Source organism: Onychomys torridus, chromosome X (genome assembly GCF_903995425.1).
Source record: "Onychomys torridus chromosome X, mOncTor1.1, whole genome shotgun sequence".
Classification (NCBI taxonomy): domain Eukaryota; kingdom Metazoa; phylum Chordata; class Mammalia; order Rodentia; family Cricetidae; genus Onychomys; species Onychomys torridus.
In genome coordinates, this window is record NC_050466.1 from 59407049 (window position 1) to 59426766 (window position 19718).

General features: G+C 41.0%; 1 protein-coding gene across 5 annotated transcripts; it reads right to left on the reverse strand.

Moving 5' to 3' along the window:
* Positions 1-5045: 5045 nt before the first annotated feature.
* Positions 5046-19157, reverse strand: Piga (phosphatidylinositol glycan anchor biosynthesis class A). 5 transcript variants are annotated; one of them, XM_036175276.1, is made up of 8 exons: positions 19109-19157; positions 17989-18157; positions 17400-17539; positions 15085-15864; positions 10508-10640; positions 9484-9616; positions 9065-9346; positions 5046-6095 (listed from the first exon to the last, which is right to left on the reverse strand). In XM_036175276.1, the coding sequence occupies exons 4-8, from the start codon at positions 15800-15802 to the stop codon at positions 5829-5831; spliced, it is 1533 nt and encodes a 510-aa protein (XP_036031169.1). In that variant the 5' UTR covers positions 15803-15864; positions 17400-17539; positions 17989-18157; positions 19109-19157; the 3' UTR covers positions 5046-5828. The 5 variants fall into 5 exon arrangements, with proteins under 5 accessions (XP_036031169.1, XP_036031172.1, XP_036031171.1 ...); XM_036175279.1 differs by lacking the exon at positions 17989-18157 and having other exon boundaries at positions 9140-9346; positions 15784-15864; positions 19109-19139; XM_036175278.1 differs by lacking the exon at positions 17989-18157 and having other exon boundaries at positions 9140-9346; positions 19109-19139.
* Positions 19158-19718: the final 561 nt, after the last annotated feature.

Here is a 19718-nt window from a genome sequence, read left to right on the forward strand (position 1 = left end):
AAATTAAGGAATTCCTATCCTGACCTCACTTCCATTTCCCTTCTACACCCTCGTTTTTGGTATAGTGTGTTGGAAAATGGGACTGGAAAAATAAAAGGAACTCTACATTACTATAGTAGCAAAGCAATACAAGAAAGTGGGAATAAACTGTTCATCATAGAAAATACTGTTTGGGGGTCTTTTACTTGCTTTTCCTGTGGAGGTTTACACAGGATTAAGCCCAAATCTAAACTATGATTAGTCAAAAAAAGACTCTTAGCTTTAAGGTAATATGGAATACAAGGCCTACCTTGCATGTTTCTCCAAATGGAAGTTTGAATGTGACTGAAGTACTGAGATGATTCTGGTGACAGGTACTTGACACCTGTGACAAGTTCCCTCAGCAAGCTTCTTTCTCTATCATTCGTTTGAAGCTTTGGTGAAGATGGCAACTCCTTCTGGAGGATGCAGCCTACCCTTGGTCATGGAAGTGTGGTAACAAAATGGAGAAATGCCATGCCCTAGCTTCCAGGTGAAATCATTATAGAGTCCATGAATCAGTATCTTCCTTAGCTGGGCAGTGATCTTATCAGCTGGCCAATACAAGTAAAACTGATTTGTTTTTAATCTCCCTCACTAGTAAGTTTCTTCTTTTATTGTTTATATGAGGTTTTTCTAAATTTCTAAAATCTTCTGAAAGGGCAGTGTATTAATCATGGTTCTCTAGAGGAACAGAAATTACAAAATAAATCTCATAATCTGTCTACCAATGGAAGGTCCAAGAATCCAGTAGTTGCTCAGCTGGTCTTCAGTAAATACTGGAATCCTAAATAAGTAGACTTGTGAAGGAATGGACTTGCCAGTGAGAGTGAGAGCAAACAGGCAGAAAGCAAGCTTCTTTCTTCCATGCCCTTTACACAGGCTGCCAGCAGAGGGTGCGGCCCAGATTATAGGTGGATCTTCCCACCTCCAAAGATCTGGATTAGAAGTGGGTTTTCTCACTTCAACTCATTTAAGAAAAAAATCCCTCACAGGTGTGCCCAGCCATTTGGGTTTTAGTTCATTCCAGATGGACTCAAGCTGACAACCAAGGACAGCCCTCCAGGAAAGCCAAAGGACAATTTTAAGACCAGAGTTTCTGGTTGTGTTTTGTTTAATATTCTTTAGGTATATGAGTATTTTGCCTATATGTTTATACGTGCATAACACGAGTGTCTGGTCTGTGTGGAAGTCAGAAGTGGGTGTTGAATCTTTCAATGTATTACTGATGTCGGGAAGAATAAGTGCTCTCTCTCTCTCATCAGCTGAACCATGTCTCCAGCCCCAACGGCAGTTTGTAAATAAATGCTTTAAGGTCAAAAATGAGTTTCTCCAGCAAATTAGAATAACTACCTCTATAAGAACTAACATAGCCAACTTTCCTTTTTTGTTGTTTATTTATTTTTGAGACAGAGTTTCTCTGTGTAACAGCTCTGGACCAGGCTGGCAGAGATCCCCCTGCCTCTTAAGTGCTGGGATAAAAGGCATACACCACCATGCCCAGCGTAAGGTCTCCAAACCTCTTAAAGGTATCTCCTGGGGACAAGACTGTCCTCCACCTCCCAATGGATCCCCACTGAATCATAGCTTAATATATACAATTATGAACAAAATTAATTTCCATAAGTTCTGTAAAATACAAATCCTATGTAGAATGTTAATTTGTGTAATTCCTTATTTAAAAATCCAGCCAGAGGCTGAGGAGTTAATTCGGTTAGTAAAGTGCTTGTCTTTCAAGAATGAGGACCTCAGTTCTGTCTCCAGAAACCATGTTAAAAGTGCTATGTCCTTCTAATCCCAGCACTGAGGAAGCAGAAACAGGCAGCTTAATTTGCTTGGCGATTTCCAGCTCAGCAAGAAACTCTTGTCACCAAAAAGATGGATGAGTGACAGCGGAATGCCTGATTCCAAACAGGACATCTAGATCACACCAAGGTTCAGGGAACACGGAAAAAAAGGAGATAGAAAGAATGCAAGAGTTGGAGGATTGGAGGTGTGCTGCAAAAAAAAAACGATGTCTTTTGGACATGACCACTTCTCTCATGAACTCACCACAGTTGAGATTACCAGAGCCCATCAACATTCCATTCTGACACCAAGCAAGGTGGGAGAGGCTCAGAGGATGTACCGCCCCCCACCCCAACTACTGGCAGTCAACAGTTGCTGGGGGAGGGGCACCATTTTGTTCAGTGGTATAGCCACTGATAAGCTGTCTGTGTGCCAACAAATAACTTCCCACCCATGCTCTTACAAACAAATCTCATTAAACTTGGAGGACTATACACACCAAAAAAAAAAAAAAAAAAAAAAAAAGACGTGAAAGGAGGAAGAGTTGGCAAGAAGGCTTTCGGTGGGAAAGGAGGGGAAATGAGAGGGTAAGGAAGGGCATGAAAACAATTGAAATTCATTATAGAGATGTATGAAAAAAATACAAACAAACATTTTTTTAAAAGATTTATTTATTTATTATGTATACAGAAGAGGATGCCAGATCTCATTACAGATGGTTGTGAGCCACCATGTGGTTGCTGGGAATTGAACTCAGGACCTCTGGAAGAGCAGTCGGTGCTCTTAACCTCTGAGCCATCTCTCCAGCCCAAAAAACAAACATTCTAAAAATCTTCCTGAATTCTATTTGTCAAAGAATCCAGGGCATAATAAAATATTCTACTCTCCTTTTTTTTTTAAGTGGATGCTTGTGGAATGACACTAGACATTGTCAACTCTACACAAACAGGCACACAAAAATGCACTAGGACCCACCCACCCCCAACTCTGCCACAGGATAACCGCTGGAGAGATGGCTCAACAGTGAAGAGCACTGGCCGCTGTGGCAGAGAACCCGAGTTCAGTATGCAGCACCCAGAGGCTCATAACCATCTATAACTCCAGTTCCAGGAGATCAAACACCCTCTTCTGGCCTCCAGGGGCACCATGGATGTAAGTGTTACAGACAGACATGCAGACAAAACACTCATACACATGAAATTTTAAGATATAAAAAAAATGTTAAAAGATCAAGCTACCTTCCTTTGTGAGACAAATCTGAATATGAATGAGAATAACTGCTTACCACTACTCCTAACCCAAAGAGTGGGGAACGATAAGCCCTGTAAATAAAGTCAAAATTCAAATTTCTCTTAAAACAGCTGGCAACATACAAAGTGTAATTATGTAGTTCACACACACAATAGTGTGTGGATGTATTCATTTGCCTTCTGTGATAACTAACAGTGACAAACAACGGCTTATTGGAATCAGGAAACAAAGGTACAATTGAACTTGCTATATCAAGAATACAAAAGGGCATATATTCTAGAAATAAAAGATGACAGAGTGGTACATCAGACAAAGGACACTTCCTGTTTTAGGAATGGACCAAACAACACATTAGATCTACACAAAAAAGGGGAGAGGGGGCGGTTCCACAAAATAAGACAAACTAAGAAAATTACTAAAAGATGGTTCTTGTCTTTATTATTGGACTTGAGCATGTTTTAACAGACTGGTTTCATGTGCATGACTGCAACATCAAAAGAATACAGTGTCTTTTCAACAAATGCCTCATCCATGTTGATTTCATTTTTAAATGATTATGAGTATAACAGCATGGAACAGTGTTTCCACATACTGACCAGTGCAACATTGACAGTTATAATTAAGGTTTCCAGGAAGCCTGAAAATGAATTCTGTCACACAAGTAAGTTTATTTTCATTTGTTCAAAGAAAAGGAAAATAATTTTAATTCATAAATTACACATTTACACACAAGAGCAAATTAATTTTCAATTCTATTTTTATCTTAAATAAAGAACAATTGAAGTATCCAGTGATGATTTTGGCAAAAACTAGAAGCAAACAAACATAAAAGAAGAAACAGTAGTGTAGAATAAATAAAGCCAAGTGTTGACATGTCTCAGTCTAGCACTGTTTGCTACCTATATGTCTGTTTCAATGCATAAAGATTTGAGGAAGACTCAACAGTTTGGACCAGTCATTTGTCTCCAATAAAAGAAGCCCTAACTTCTGTATTTTAAAAATGACTCTCTAGTGTTTGTCTTTTCATATACACAAAACACAAATACATCTCTTTTATGTCAGTGGCAACCAGGTAATAGGCATGTTAAGATACTCTTTAAAAAGTTCTGCAAATGTCATCCTTAAAAAATCCTGTACAGAATCACAATACTGACAGAATCGAATGCCCACAAGCACCTTGCTGCCTTTATTTCAGTCCTTTTCCCACAAAACCCAAGCAGAAGAGTTCAAAGGATTATTAATACTTATCATAGTCATTTGGGATTAAACAACCATGGCTCTGGATGACTGGGACTCCGACTGAGACACTCCACCCACAAAGAGACCATGTGCTCTGATGTCTTTCAAACTTGATACTCTATACATAAATCACCCTGGAGGCAAACCTTGCCACACACTGGCAATACTTATCAGAAGTCAGCTAGGCCATAGTGATGGGGAGGGACTTCCATCCTGAAGACAGGATAGCAGCTGCTTTGGAGATGGCACACCTCATCTGTTCTGCTCAGAATGGTGTTTACAGGACTAAACTGGGCACTACAAAAGCAGAGGGTTGGCCACAGTGTCAACAGTGGTATCGGTATAGAACTTAAAAAGCAACATTCTTTTACACACACACACACACACACACACACAGTTGGAGAGCTTCTCTCCAGGATCCACCAAGCCCCCGCGGTCCCACAACCCATGTATAAAACAATCATACAGACACTTATATTATTTAAACTGCTTGGCCATTAGCTCAAGCCTACCATTGTCTAGCTCTTACTCTTATATTTAGCCCATTTCTGTTAGTCTATACTTTGCCACATGGCTTGTGGCCTACCGGTGTCTTTACATGTTGCTTCTCATGGCAGTGTCTGGCAGTGTCTCCTCCCACCCTTCCTGTTCCCAGCCTCCTCCTCTTCCTTGTCCCGCCTACCCTATCCTTCCTGCCTGGCTACTAGCCAATCAGCACTTCATTTATACAGAGTGATACATACACACACACACACACACACACACACACACACACACACACACACACACACATACGAGGACAAGGGCTCTTCCTAGGAGAATGCATAAAACAGCTTCAGAGAGGTACTTGGAATACGTCAGTGATGACTTCCTGCCATTCATTTGCTTGAGCATCTTGGCATGTTCGCTGTCTTACTGCTTCTTGTTTACTAGTCCTTAGTCTCAGCAACCATCTAGTTCAACTTTCATATGTACACACAAACATGCTGGCAACCAATGGATGGTCTTGCTCAAGGAATCAGATCCCATGTAACCCTTGAGTGGACCTAGTAAGGGTCTGAGAACATGACTTCAATGTCCATTGAAGGATACATGACCTTGACTTAAAACAGTTTACATAACTGTTGTACCTCCCTAAAGAAAGCTTGTAAACATCTGGTAAATGTGAATTAATGGTATAACGTTAAGAACTGGCCAAAAAAAGATCCAGAAACATTTGGCCTTTCAGCACCCAAGACTCCCAAAATATAATGTTAAAACATCTCTGCTAGAGGGATCTGAATAATCTGAAAAATGTCATACCTGAGTGGATAAACCATTCTCCCCAAAATTTTTAAGAAGTGCAAGGAGTCTCCACACTCAGGAACTGCATAATTATTTGTCTGTCTTCAAAAAACCAAAATAATGAATGATACAGAGGTAACGTAATTTACTGAACCAATTTTGAAAGCCAAAAACAAATGAGCAAGGTAATTTTCAAATGCTAGCAGGAGTATTGCAAGTGTCTAGGACTTGTGGACTTGGACTTGCTTCTACCTGCTTTTGGATACCTTATCATTCTCATCTCTTTTCTTATCACGTGGACACTGATGAGTCCAGGCTCCCCCTGGCCCAGTAGCATCTACCGCAACATCAATGATAGAGTCTGGAGTCATCCATTGCAGGAAAATGAGGAAGAGATAGCTGAACACTGCCAGCAAAGCAAAAATGTAGCCTGTCACTGGGCCACAATGAGAGATGAGCCTGTTCAATCTCTTATGCATTGGCAACACAGTTTCCTTCGACACACGCTCATATACCTGGAAAAGAGAAGGTGACAATGACCACACTGAGCCACCACATACCTGTGGTGATCCATGACCCGCACCAACCAGGAGCATCTGGCAAACGCCTGTTGAGAGAATCACTCATGTTTGCTGTCATTTAGCGCAGTGCTTACCATTGACTTAATCCTGGGCTAAACACTGAGTGACACAGAGAACGGGTGACAGTCAGCTGACCACTGGAATGCCAAAGTCCTATAAGGCTGGAAGACGTTTTCGGCAGGCACACTGTTGAGCTGGGCCAATGCCTTAACAGGGTAAAGAAAGCTCTCACTAACGCCTGGCACACACAGACAACCACAGCACTGTACTGAGGAAGGATGGAGACACTACAGAGAAATGGCTTCTACATTGCAAGGAAAGCAGGAAGAAGATGCAGAGTAGGGGAAAACAACGATAGGAAAACAAAGAGGGCCGTGCCAAGAACTGGGAGTTGATGCCTTGCTTTGTAAACCACTGCTGATCCTGCATCCCGGCAATGTTAGACATGCACACTTGTCTCTGTGTGGATTGGAGAAAATCGCAAAGGACAATGCAAGCTCTTCTCGGAGGTGGGTGGCCTTCGAAAGACATGATGCACATTCATCTAGCTCTTCTACCCTGAGGACATTTTAAGTACAAACTTTTTAAGCTTCTTTGTTTTACAGATTATTTATTTATTATGTATATAGTATTCTGCCTGCATATGTCCCTGCAGGCCAGAAGATGATACTAGATCTCATTAGAGATGGTTGTGAGCCACCATGTGGGGGCTGGGAATTGAACTCAGGACCTCTGAAAGAGAAGCCAGTGCTCTTAACCTCTGAGCCAACTCTCCAGCCCCAAGTACAAACTTTTTAATCAGAATGATGTTGAGAAACTGAGGCCGGTGGATTGTAGCTAAAGTTAAAAAAAAAAAAGTTCTTTATAGCAGAAATGCTTAACTTTTTTTTGAGACAGGGTTTAATGTAGCCCAGGTTGGCCTCAAACTCATTAGATAGCTGAGGATAGCCCTGTCACTGCCTCCAAAATGCTGGGATTATAGGTGTGTACCACCATGGCCAACTTTCCAATTTACTTTTCAATGTTCTAAGCAACCCAGTCAAATTAAAAGAAGTTTAAAGGTTCAAAATGTCCATGAGGTAAAAGACAAAATAACTTGTCTGTCCACCTTCACTTGAGGTCAATTAACTTATTATCTTAAGTAATAAATAATTTATGATTATAAAAAGAACATAATTTTTATAAATGAGGATTTACTTTTTTTTGTTTGTCTGGCTTTTTGAGATAGGGTAGCACAGAACTAGCCTGGAACTCACTGTACTGCCTAGGTTGGCCTGAAACTCGTGGTCATCCTCCTGCCTCAGACCCCCAACTGTAAATCACCATACCCAAGTGGATTTTTTCCCTTTTCTTTTTTTTTTCTTTCTTTTTTTTGTAAATATGTACTATAAATTAGCAGAGAATATAAAAGAAAACATATAAGATGTTTTACTATTACTGCAAAGCAAAACTACAAGAAAAGTACTATTACAAAAATGCTAATTAGAGCCTTTAACACACACTGGTAAATTGCCATCACAGTTCTTTCCTGAGTTGCTTACTGACAACAGCTCAGACTTTGGAGGTTTGCATGATGACAATTTACAGAGCTATGATTCAAATCAGGGTGGAGTTTAAGATCACCAAAAAACCTGTCTGGCCAAATATTCCTGCCAACCATAACCCAAACTGCATTTCTGCTCTACAATGGACAAGTCAGAATTTAAGAAGTGGTTTGGGAGGTAAGGGGACAGAAAAATGGAGGATGTAGTCTGAAGAAGCTAGCCACATGATTCTGACATTCATCCCCACAGGCAACTGGTACTCAGTCTAACTTCCAGAAAAACAAACAAACAAAAAAAAACGGTAACTATTTTCCTAAGTTGATATACCTCTGTCTGTTTCCAACACCTCTTATGTCAATGAATCACATAGCATATGCCCATTTTTAAATGAGAGCCTGTATCTCAAACCAAGAAAGAGTCTCCAGGCTGGAAATCCACTGCTCCACTGTATTTAACACCAAATGCATAAAGCCCGAGTCTAAACTATTGACCGTTTTCATGCTCCACTCAATTGTCTTTCTGGTACAGGGTTTATTTGTTTGCTTTTGTTCTTTTCTTTTTCCAAGACAGGGTTACTCTGTGTAGCCTTGACTGTCCTGAATCCAGATCTGTAGACCAGACTGACCTCGAACTCACAAGAGATTTCACCTGCTCTGCCTCCCAAGTTCTGGGACTAAAGATATGCGCCACCGCCACCCAGCTGATACAGGATTTCTATATACTAAGAAAGTAAGCTGTTTCCTTCAGCTTGGCAAGTGGTAACATGAGGAATGAGGCAGGAGTAGACACAAGGGGGACTTAACATGAGATTGAGTAGAATAAACATTACAGCATTCCCACAATTGTCCTCTCTAACAGGATCTGTCAATCCTGTGTCTTCTCGAAAATTCCCTGTGGCTTCTTCTTACTGGTGACTATTTGTTCTTAATTTCACATATATTTTGAATTCTAATACAGTGTCAATCAGCCTAAAGTTATGACAATCCTTTCTGGCAGAGTATCAGTCATCAGGAAAAGGGCTACCAGAGTTCTGGGAAGTATTCTGAATCAACATTCACAATTTAGAACAGGCACTACAATCACCTACCCATTTACTAAGAAGCCCTGTGTGCTATAGAACTATAAATAAACCCCAACACAATGATTTACTTCTCTTTGTGCTTCAATTTCTAGAAACGTTTGGGACTTCTTTAGAAAGAGTTTAATGAGACTAGACCGTGTTGTGACTATTTTCAGAGGCCAGGGCAATGAATGACGTAGAAAATTAGCCAAGCACATGCACCAAACCTAGTACAAAAATAATAATTTCTTTTCATTTGGGAGGGCTCATACCCTTAAACCAAAACTCAAGGAGCGAACCTGTATGCGAGAGAAGCAAATGTGTGTGCAAAACATCAAGGAATTTGGATAATCTTTTCTCAACACGTGACATACTTTTTCAGTTCTTTCTGCCACATTCCGCCAGGTGTAGAAAGCCTTTACTACATTGTGGATATTTTCTGGAGCTGGCAATGTCCCCGACTTCACTTGGGAAATAGCTTTTTCCAGGCCTTCACACAACGATTTTACTGAAGGCTCACATAAAATTATAAGATTTTCCGGAAGCACTTCAGGAATCCCACCAACCTTCGTGCTGACAACCTTCAAAAGACCAGAGAGAGCACATAATCCACTGTAATCATTTCCCAGGAAAAGCAAAAGACCAAGCTAAAAAAATGTCAATTTGGCATGTACTACAAACACAGAACCCCACCAGAGAAGCCCTTAAAGTGTTTTACCTGCAGACCGCAACTGGCGGCTTCTACGATCGCCATGCAGAAGGCTTCAGTGAGGGAGGTGTTAAGAAAAATATGTCCTTGAACTAAGACATTTCTAACATCCTTGTGTTCTAAAGCTCCCAAAAGTTGCACCCTAATTTTTGCAATGAGAGGGAGAGAAAGGTGTAAAATTAAAAAAATAAAGTCATGCCACAAAAGGAATTTAATCCCTAAGCTAAGTCTGTTATTTATATTACTCTTACTGGTATTAATGTTCCTACCTGAAAAGACCAGATATGGCCAAACACCAATGTAATAGAAACAGCCTTAGAAACCTATTGTGTTACAGCTCATACAATGCAATTTCATCTTCTCCAAAACTAGGTTGGGTTTACTGAAATATGGAATTTTTGGTTTTTTCAAGACAAGGTCTCACTATGCAGCCCTGGCTATCCTGGAACTCCCTCTGTAGACCAGGCTAGCCTCAAACTCAGAGATCTGCCTTCCACTGTCTCTTCCTTCCACATGCTGGGATTAAAGGCATGAGCCACTATGCCTAGCTAATGAACAAATTAATAACAAAATCATAATTAAATGTTAAAAGTGTCATTTTGAAGTGGGAAACTAACCTTTTTAAAATCAGCACTTCACATAACATACACTGTGTGTTGCAGAAATTATGGAGGAAAAGATATGTCCAAAACTGTATGTGTACAACAATTTCCATGACTGGATCATGACACTTAAACCACACACAAGATGGATTAGAAACCTGCAACCATTTCCAACCAAAGTTCTCCCGGAACCCCCATGCCTGTTATCATGCCTCCAACACCTGCTCCCAAGTCAATATTCAATTAATGGACAAAAGTTGTGTATTCTATAAGCTTTCTGATTTGATAAAAACTCACAAAAACATGCCCTATATTTGTATGCTCGTTATAAACTGAAGCAAGAGCACACCTAAGTTGGGCATGCAGTCAAAAGCAAACATAAACAGCTGCCATTTTCAGTACACCCACAATGCCTTGGAAGCCATTAATACCTGTCATGTAGCTGGTATCTTTCCCGTACTTCTTCCAAAATGATTCTCTTTGGTCCCTCTCCTCCAATTAGGAAATTTAATTCTTGATATTTCTGACAGAGTTCAGGTATTATACCACTAAGCAAATCAGTCCCTGAAATTATAAAGTTGAATATTGGAAATATTAATACTTTAACATTTAACAAACTCAGAGTCCCAGAGAATCCACTTGTTTTAAGTATCAACTACAGCTAGCCTCTTTGAAGTAGACAAACCAAGCCTCTTAAACTTTTCCCAGAAGGGGGGAATTATTTACCAACTGCTATTGGTTCCCAAGAGTTACAACACTTGAAGATTCAGGTTCTGACATGCATTGCTACTGCCACATATCCAAGTCATGAGCAACCAACCTTGTTTCAGCTCCGTATCCTTTAAGCCATTCACTTGTTCATATCGCCTACTCCGAAAAATGGTGTTTAAGATAGCTAAGGTTTATTAGCTTTCCCCAGAGCACACAGCTGACTAGAAATCTAGGTCTCAGTCCAGCTCTTTATTTTTTTTAAAACCAGTCCACCCTCTTATCCTGGCCTAGCAGAGACATATATATATATATATATATATATATATAGTCCAAAGTCTCCGGCTATAAAAATCAACAGGACTATGATTCCACTTCCTGCAGCAGGAAAGGGCTAAGCAATGGTCTTAGCTCCTGCCTTCAGTTTGTTAAGACTGCAGTTTATACAGAGAATTTCTGAATGAACACCAGTGAATGAAGGTGGCAGGACCTGGGAGACCATTCTAGTCCATAGGCCTAAGGCTGTATCTTCCTCGGTTTTTAAAAAAGAAAATGGTTTTCATATAATATGTAAGCATGATCTCAGGAGACAGAAAGCAACAGAGTAAGTCACAGCCTACTGGCATAAAGAGCAGCGAGCTAACGCGACAGCAATGCTGACTCTATTTGGGAACTTAGTTCATCACCAACTACAAACCATACATTCAAAAGTAAACATGAAATAATCTATTGAGCTGAGCTATTCAATTAAAATATGCACACACATAAACTTGCATATGCACACAAACCACATTTTTTCCCATCAAATCTTCCTCAAAATAGGCATATTGGGAGAATATAGGTTCACGTGGATTTTCTTTTCTTTTCTTTATAAATTACAAACCCACCCCTTCTTTAATATTGTATGAATAAGGTGGGTAATGAGGAGTCCCTGTAGACTCTCATTCAATGTTCTTTTGGGCCAGCTAAAAGTAACAACCAGATGCTGGGTGTCGTTTGTCATTACCCAGCCAAACCACCCTAGCAAACACTCTGGCAGTTCCCCACTGTATGTACAGTCTGACTTTACACTCTCAGAATGTCTGTCCACTGATTCATTAGGGACCCAAAGAAGTAACTTTCCAGATAAAGGAAATTCCTTTATTGTCTACTTTGAGATGTTGAACATACAGATAAAAATATTCGTTCCTTGTATCTGATTTCTTTTGGGACATTTTCTGCTCTAAGCTTCTGACAAGCTAAACCATAACAAAATCATTTCTTCCACAGATTTATAAGAAATTTAGCTTTGGCTATTGTGAGGTTTTGAAGTTGCCCATGTCTCTGGAAGCTGCTCAGAATTTAGTCACTTTGTGCAATCACCAATGGATTTTCAAAGATGATATACACCAAAAATCAATTCAGATGTAGGTTTCCTGAATGAAGAAGGCTTCCCACTTGCTATCTTTGTTTCATGTCTACACATCAACCAGATAACCATGAAGTGGCTCAGAACCACTTAACACTCAGCTTCCTATACTTTCTCCCTTTCCTTCCTCTAAAAGGGAAGATTAAGTGCCCATTCTTCATACAAAAGAAGATGGAGCAATCATCACATATGCTGACAATGGCTACGTTTACTGAACTTTCTATATTCACAATCTACTTCAAATGTACTGGGCTATTTAATCCTGACAAGAGCCTCCTACGAAGCGAAGCCAGTGAGTACCATCGATGCTTTATTATAGTACTCTAGGAATAAAGCAGGTGGTCCCTCCTTACTATATAACAAACAAACCAAACACAACCAACAAGCTTATTCTGGCCAGATTCTAACAGAAAACACCACACGAAAGACTGCCAGTCACCACATTCACACAAAACAGACCAAAAAAAAAAAAAAAAAAAAAAAAAAAACCTCTGATTCAAATCGACTTTAAAGCACAGTCCAACCATGTTTCAAAGAATGTTCAGATCTGTTCTAGGATAACAATGACCACACTGTGGGTAGAGGCACAGGGAGACCTTGACTCAAGAGCTGGATTCATTTGTGATCTGTGTACACTTACTGTGTAACCTTGGGCAAGCTACTTCCCCTCTCTGAGAACTGTTTCTTTGTCTGTTACATGCAGGTAACATCTACCCTACAGTTGTTGGGGCAGGTGCGGTACTGTACCACACACAGGCTTTACCAGCTGCAGAATACAAACGTTACATTGTCATTACCGCTACAGCAAGTGGCTAGAGGTGCCTGAACATACAAAGAACAATGGGGAACCCTGACTAGATGGAAGCAAGAAGGCACAGAAGGCAGTCTTTCCTCCATGAAAGCTGAGCAAGGAGAACATGGCTTTATCCTTTGGCATTATTTCAATGGGCCTTGAAAATCTGGTCCACTGAACATCTCCCAGGGGAATTACAGTATTCGGAAGGAATGGACCATAATATTTGAGCTACAGATGTAACCACTGCTCCTCATGTTACATTTTGCAGGGTGCCTGGCCTATGGAAAAGGTTCAGTTTATCTGTTGAATTATTGAATTTAAAACAGGAAGGGCTATACTTTGACTCCATTGTATCTAGCTCTAAAAGTTAATACCACATTAATAAGATAAAGTAGCACGTTTAACCTTTGAGTAGTTATGCAGATTTTCAATCATACATGCCATCATACTTTCTCATCTATCTTACCAAGGTAAGCTATTTGATTAAAAAATGATTTGGACAAACTTTTGAAGTTATAATAAATACATCACCAGTATCCCAGAAGGGGTGCAGAATACAGAATTCCATTCCTAACATCTTGATTAAACAGCAAGACATGATTTCCTTTATCCCAGAAAATGTAATTGAGTCCAAGTTTTCTAACAAACCTCTACTTATGGGGCTTGTCCAGAACTACTACAGTCATCACCTACACTGACCACTGCCAACTCCCAAATGTTGCTACATGACAGAGCATAACCTGTTGGCATTTTTCCACAAATTCATCTTGCACCATTTTCCTTATGACTGTACTGAATAATTAAATTAACTATCACAGCAGCTGACAAGTTTCTACAAAGCTAAATAGTTTGAAAGAGCCAATAAATGAATGCCAAAAAAAGGCCTTGCCAGATGAGAGGTGTCCTAAACTGGAGAGCAAAAATGAAAAAAAATGTCAAATCCAGCACACTGTTTCAAACATTTTAGTCCCCCTCCTTCAAAGGAAACCCAGAGCAACTGTGCAAGATGGCACAGCCAGAATCAATGATCCTCGATTCCTAAAGCTCTAAACCAAGCTCCCTATAATTCAGATTTTGCTCAGATGTTTTAAATTCTAATAGTTAAGGGGAATATGCAGTATTTACTACTGACTCCCCACCCCACAAACCTTCAATGATATTTCTGACAATTTGACAGCTTTTCAAATACCACCAGGATACCATTTCTATGGTAATAAGCAGGTTGCTTCAAATGTGTAATAAACACAAATGCTACAGCAGGGACTGTCAGTGCTACAGAAATGTGAAAACCAGCAACAAGAACAAAACACTCCTGAGGGATAACAGAGGACGGAGGTGGAGTGGAACGTAGGCAGAGACCTTTATAAGAGTTGTCTCTGATCCTTCACAAAGTTCCTGTTGTGACCTAAACAAATAAAAGCTGTCACAGAGCTATCAAGTGACCTATCTTTGATCAGCAATGGGCCAGGTTCCAACCCTGGGCCACCTTCTCCTTTCTTCACCACTTGACTGCTGATATCAATGCTTTGCAGATGACCAGATAAAACCAACAAGTCACAGAACATCTATGTGCCCAAAAGGCCTACTGATTCTGAACAATGTGTACAGATGTACAAAAGACAAGAAGTTACCAATGAAAATAGTCATCATGGCCATCGCTGAATAAAATGGTCACAGATGTGCTATGTAAGCTTTGAAAACATCTGCAATCAAGAAACCATTACTTCTGCAATCAAAAAGAAAAGGCCACAGAGCATATTCTGTTCTGACTATCTGTGCAGGGCTCCTGAACTTCTACAAAGAAATAACTGATTACAGGACATCAGGTAAATGCTTGTTGTTGTTGTTGTTGTTGTTGTTGTGGTTCAATAACCATTACAACCTCAAAGGTTGGGGCAGCATTCATAGCCACTCTATATGTTTCTCTTCTTAGATACATAAACTTGATATTCGACCTTCCCTTGCAATAGTTACAAGTCATTATAAAGCCACCACACAAAATGAAAAGGCAAGCAATCGTTATATACAAGTATTGAACAGTTTTCTACAAGGAATAAAAAAAGTCGTCAATGCAAATAGAGCTACTATTTCATTACCTTTTCTGTAAACAAGTCTGCTGACAACAACAATAGTTATTAGACTATCATGCCTCCTAAATGGCTCTGGAGTGAAGTCAGTAGGATCTACAGCGTTAGGAATGACGGACACTATTTCAGGATTCAGTGCTGCTCTTAGTACAGTGTTTTCCTTACTAGTGTAAGAGACACAAATGATGTGGTTTGTGTCACAGAGAGACACAGTTAGAAGCTTGTTTGTAAGCACCGAGCTGACATCAGCAAATCCAAAAAGGGAATGGTCCGTGAAGACTGTCTGAAGCCCCATTGTCTTGGCGTGGAAGAGAGCATCATGGGCCATGGCAGAAAAAGAACTGTGGGAATGGATTATGGTAACTCTCTCCCGGACAAATATGTACCTGAGCAATGGCAGACTGTGGAAGAGAGTTGTGGCTGTAGATTGGTTGTACATGACTCTGAGAGGCAAATAATAAACTTTGAGGCCATTGGTGAGGTAACGGACACCCTTTCGATTTCCATATGCATGGGTGATAATTATGACCTTGTGCCCCCTCTCAATGAGGCACTGAGAGAGCTGGTAAATGTGGCTTTCCACACCTCCCATGTTTGGGTAGAAAAAGTCAGACACCATGCATATATTGTGGATGCAGGTCCTATTGGTAGAAAGACTTCGAGGGCTAAACCGGGAAGGCGTCACTGAGGGAGGCTGGCCATGCCCACCTCGTCTTCTATTGGCCATGCTGAGGTGATTCAGGCATCAGTTCTCAGAGCAAGCCAGTTAAGAAACATGTCTTCCATCACCTGAATGAGAAAAACAGGACATCAGCTCAAAGCCACACCCCATTTCATATTCCAAATCCTGTTAGAAATTGTTTTAATGGTAAGGCATCTTTTAAAGGTTTTCCCCTAAATTTATTCATTTGACAACATCAACTTGCTTAGCATGGTGACATGTCATATGACAAAAACTAAATTCTATGGTGTGCTAACTGAGCTAGGAAACTGGTACATTTCAAATGTTAGGTCATCATACACAATGGTTTGCCAAAGTACCAAACCAATTCTTTACAATAATAAAACATACAAGCATATATTTCCCACCTCCTTTTATCTCTTTATTCAGCTTCTACTATTAAGTCACTATATATCCAACACTACACAGACTAAGAGTCTTCAATATGTTACTGTAGTCTAGTTGACTTATCTAAACAAAGAATCGATTCTATAATGTAAATGCAAAATCTAAAGTTTAAAGAAGTTAGAGGGAACACAATGCCATAGGCTATTTCATTAGTGATCCTCTCTACCCACATTTTTTTAAATCCAAGTTTTATCTACATAGCTCACACTGGCCTTGAACTCCTGATATTTCCAGTTTCTGACTCCTGAGGGCTGGGATTAGAGGCGTGCACCATCGCACTCCAGAATCTCCCTTGCATTTGGACTATTTAAGCCATAGGACATAGTAGAAGTGACACACAAATCTTTGACATGGGCCTATAAAAGGTCTGACGGCTTTCACTTCTGTAGTTACCACCCAAGTCATGCAACTACTGGGCTAGAAGGACATGGGGGAAGCCAGGCATGCTGGCGCACACCTTTTAGCACAGTACTCAGAAGGCAGAGGCAGGTGCATCTCTGTGAGTTCAAGGCCAACCTGGTCTACAGAGTGAGTTTCAGGACAGCAAGAGCTACACAGAGAAACCCTGTCTGGAAAAAGGCAAACAACAACAACAACAAAGAACAAAAGAAAGAAGAAAGACATGGAGGAGACAATGAAGAGAAAAAGTGCTTACAAGCTACAGGGGGACCTTGCCATCTTTACGCCCTTACCCATGCCCAATCTCTAGGCAGACTATCAGCTAAACTATTAGCAGCCTTCCCCAGCGACGCCTGAAAAGAATCACAAAAGTGCCACTAGTTAAGTCTAGTAGCAGATTCCAGAATTATGAAAAAGAGAAAAAAAAAAGGCTGTTGTTTTCTAGCACTATATTTTGTTCTGGTTTGTGAGGCAAAAAAAAGATACTAAAACAGGCTAGGTTCTGAACCCAATGAAAACAACACAGTGTCTATTTTTATAAACAAAATTTTACAGGAACACGGCTTGCTCATTCATATGAATGGCTACTTCTATGCTACAATGCAGAATGGCTTTGCAAGAGATCATATGACCCACAGAGCCGAAAATATTTACCATCTGGCTCTTGACAGAAAATGTGCACAGCTTAGCCAGCAATCCAGTTCATCCCATACGGTTCTGCTGGTTGGCTCTGTGGTTTCTACTCAAATATATCCGGAGCTAGAACTTCCTTTTTGAGAGCACCCTCAAGTGTTACCTGGAGCTCATGCTGCGGACAATCCAGTCTCTCCTTCCTTATTTAAGGATGCTGAGACTCAAGCTGCTCCCTTCTCTTTTCTGAACCTCTTTTAGTTACATAGTCTTTCCACCATGAGTGCCCTCCTTTCAGTGCAGACTCTGAAAAGAAACAGAGAACTGGGCATAGGATGCATGTGGGGCTCTTCCTACATCTATGGTAGGAAATGTTTTTCTTGTTCTTCTTTTCTTTTTCTTTCTTTCTTTCTTTTTTTTGGTTTTTGGAGACAAGGTTTCTTTATGTATCTCTGGCTGTCCTGGAACTTGCTTTGTAGACTAGGCTAGAACTCACAGAGATTCACCTGCCCTTGCCTCCTTGGTGCTGGGATAAAAGGCATGCGCCACCACCACCACCTGTCAGAAATGTTTCTTTTAGCAGTCTCCTAAAGCTATGCTGATATGAAACATTCATACAATATTCAGTTCTATAGATGCTTACACTTTTAACACTAGAGCCTTGGAGATCTGGCAAAAATCCTCCTTAGCTGAGATCTGCAAGGCTGCAAGAACTCAATGGAGAATCACTATCCTAAATGAGTTTCAGGTCTCACCTGCAAACTATGTGTCAATTTTCTCCAACAAATTCATCTACACTTAAAATATTCTCGGAAATACAATGTGGGGAGGCAAAGGAGGAGCATGGAGTTGAGAGGCGGAGGGTTGACGGTTCCAGAGCAGGTAAGACTGGGCTACAATGGCAGGGGGACTCTGTCACATAAACTGGAAAAAGAAGAAAACATCGAATTTGTAACCAATAAATAATGAAAGCAGGAAAATATCAAGTTTGCAGGGAAAAAAAAAGGAAAGCCTCAAGTTAACACTTTTAAGTGGCTAATATGTTCTACTGCAGTGTGGCATTTAAACCTGAACCTTTAGTCCTATTCAGTCTTAAATGAATGATAAGGAAAACAGAAATAATGAACCAACTGAAATTACCTGAAAGTCTGCCACTGACCTCCAATGTTCTGTTACTACGAGTCTGCCTGCCAGCAGATTATCATCCTAAAATCTCTATTGCGTAAAATCTCAACATATTGCATACTCACTGAATCTTAGCTTCTATAGGTTAAGGGAGAGGCTGTAAAATCTACTGAATTCATAGAACAGAGGCTGTAAAATACGGTGGATTCTCTCTCGAGCATTATAGGTTGAGTAATGTGCTCAAGGTAAATGACAAAGTCAAGAAGACCTCAAAATTCTCGATCATAGCCAGGGAGTTCCCTTATTAGTAGAAGCTCCTGAGGAGCCTTAGACGGGGATCGGGCGGGGCTGAGGAATCAAGAGAACCGTACTTTAATCCAGTCCCAGGGCAGTGCACAAGCATGACTCCCCGCGCGGCAGTTGGGTGCACTAGAGCCAAAGAGAGGATCAGCCAGGGTCTAAAAGCCACCCCTACGGGATCAGGCAAGGTCTAGCCAGACCCAAAGGGAGTCAAAAAAACGTCCTGAGGTTCCAGTCCCTCGCTCTATTAAACTCTGCCTAGGAACCGGCTCCAGCTCTCAATGAATCCTCAGCCCCATTTGACTCCGGAGACCCTAGGACCCGACTTTCGGGCCTCAGGCAGGGTGGGCTTCATCCCCTCCACAGCTTGTCACGCTCCTACAAGAACCGCACAAGCCCGTCTGGAAGAGCGGCTGAGCATTATAAAGGACAGCCAAGACGCGTACTTACCCTCGAGTCCCATGGCCGCCTCTGTCCGGACCTCCCGCGGCTGTAAGCAGAATCCTGCCCCCCTGCTCCAAAGCACCAATCAGAAGCGTCCGCGACCCGAGCGCCGCGCCCCCTTGCTAGCCAATCACGCAGAGGTTCCGAATACACGTGGAAGAGAGACACCCAGTCATTCCCAACTCTCCAGCGCCGGGTTGTAGCGTCAGCGAGCGCCGGAGCACGTCTCCTAAGAGCTGCAGAAGGTCCCGAGCGTACGTACCCTAGTTGCCTAGTTACTGCGTCTCTTTTCAGGAAGCCCGCTCTCCTCACCTCCTTCCGGTTAGAGAGACTTTGGCGAGAAAGACTCAGGGAACTCAGGGTCATGGTGTTTTATGATCAGTACCACAGCCAACTCAACCACTCTGGTTCTTATTACTCTGGCATGGTTGCTAAATGCAATAAATAAGAGTACACAGTTGAAAAAAAAAAACAGCAAGTCAAAACGAAAATTATGAACTTTGAATTTCAGATGTACATTTCAATGAACGTCCCAAAAGGGAGGACATTTCTTTTAAAAGTTCAGATTTTGGATTTTGTCTTACAACTCTACAGTCCAGGTGGGAAGAAATCTTAG

Coding starts and splice junctions, on each gene's coding strand:
- Piga (XM_036175276.1), bottom strand. CDS start 15,802: ATGGCCAATAGAAGACGAGGTGGGCATGGCCAGCCTCCCTCAGTGACG. Junction 9,347..9,483: donor CCGCCAGTTGCGGTCTGCAG/GTAAAACACTTT, acceptor GGTCTTTTGAAG/GTTGTCAGCACGAAGGTTGG. Junction 6,096..9,064: donor TTTGCTTCTCTCGCATACAG/GTTCGCTCCTTG, acceptor TCTCTTTTCCAG/GTATATGAGCGTGTGTCGAA.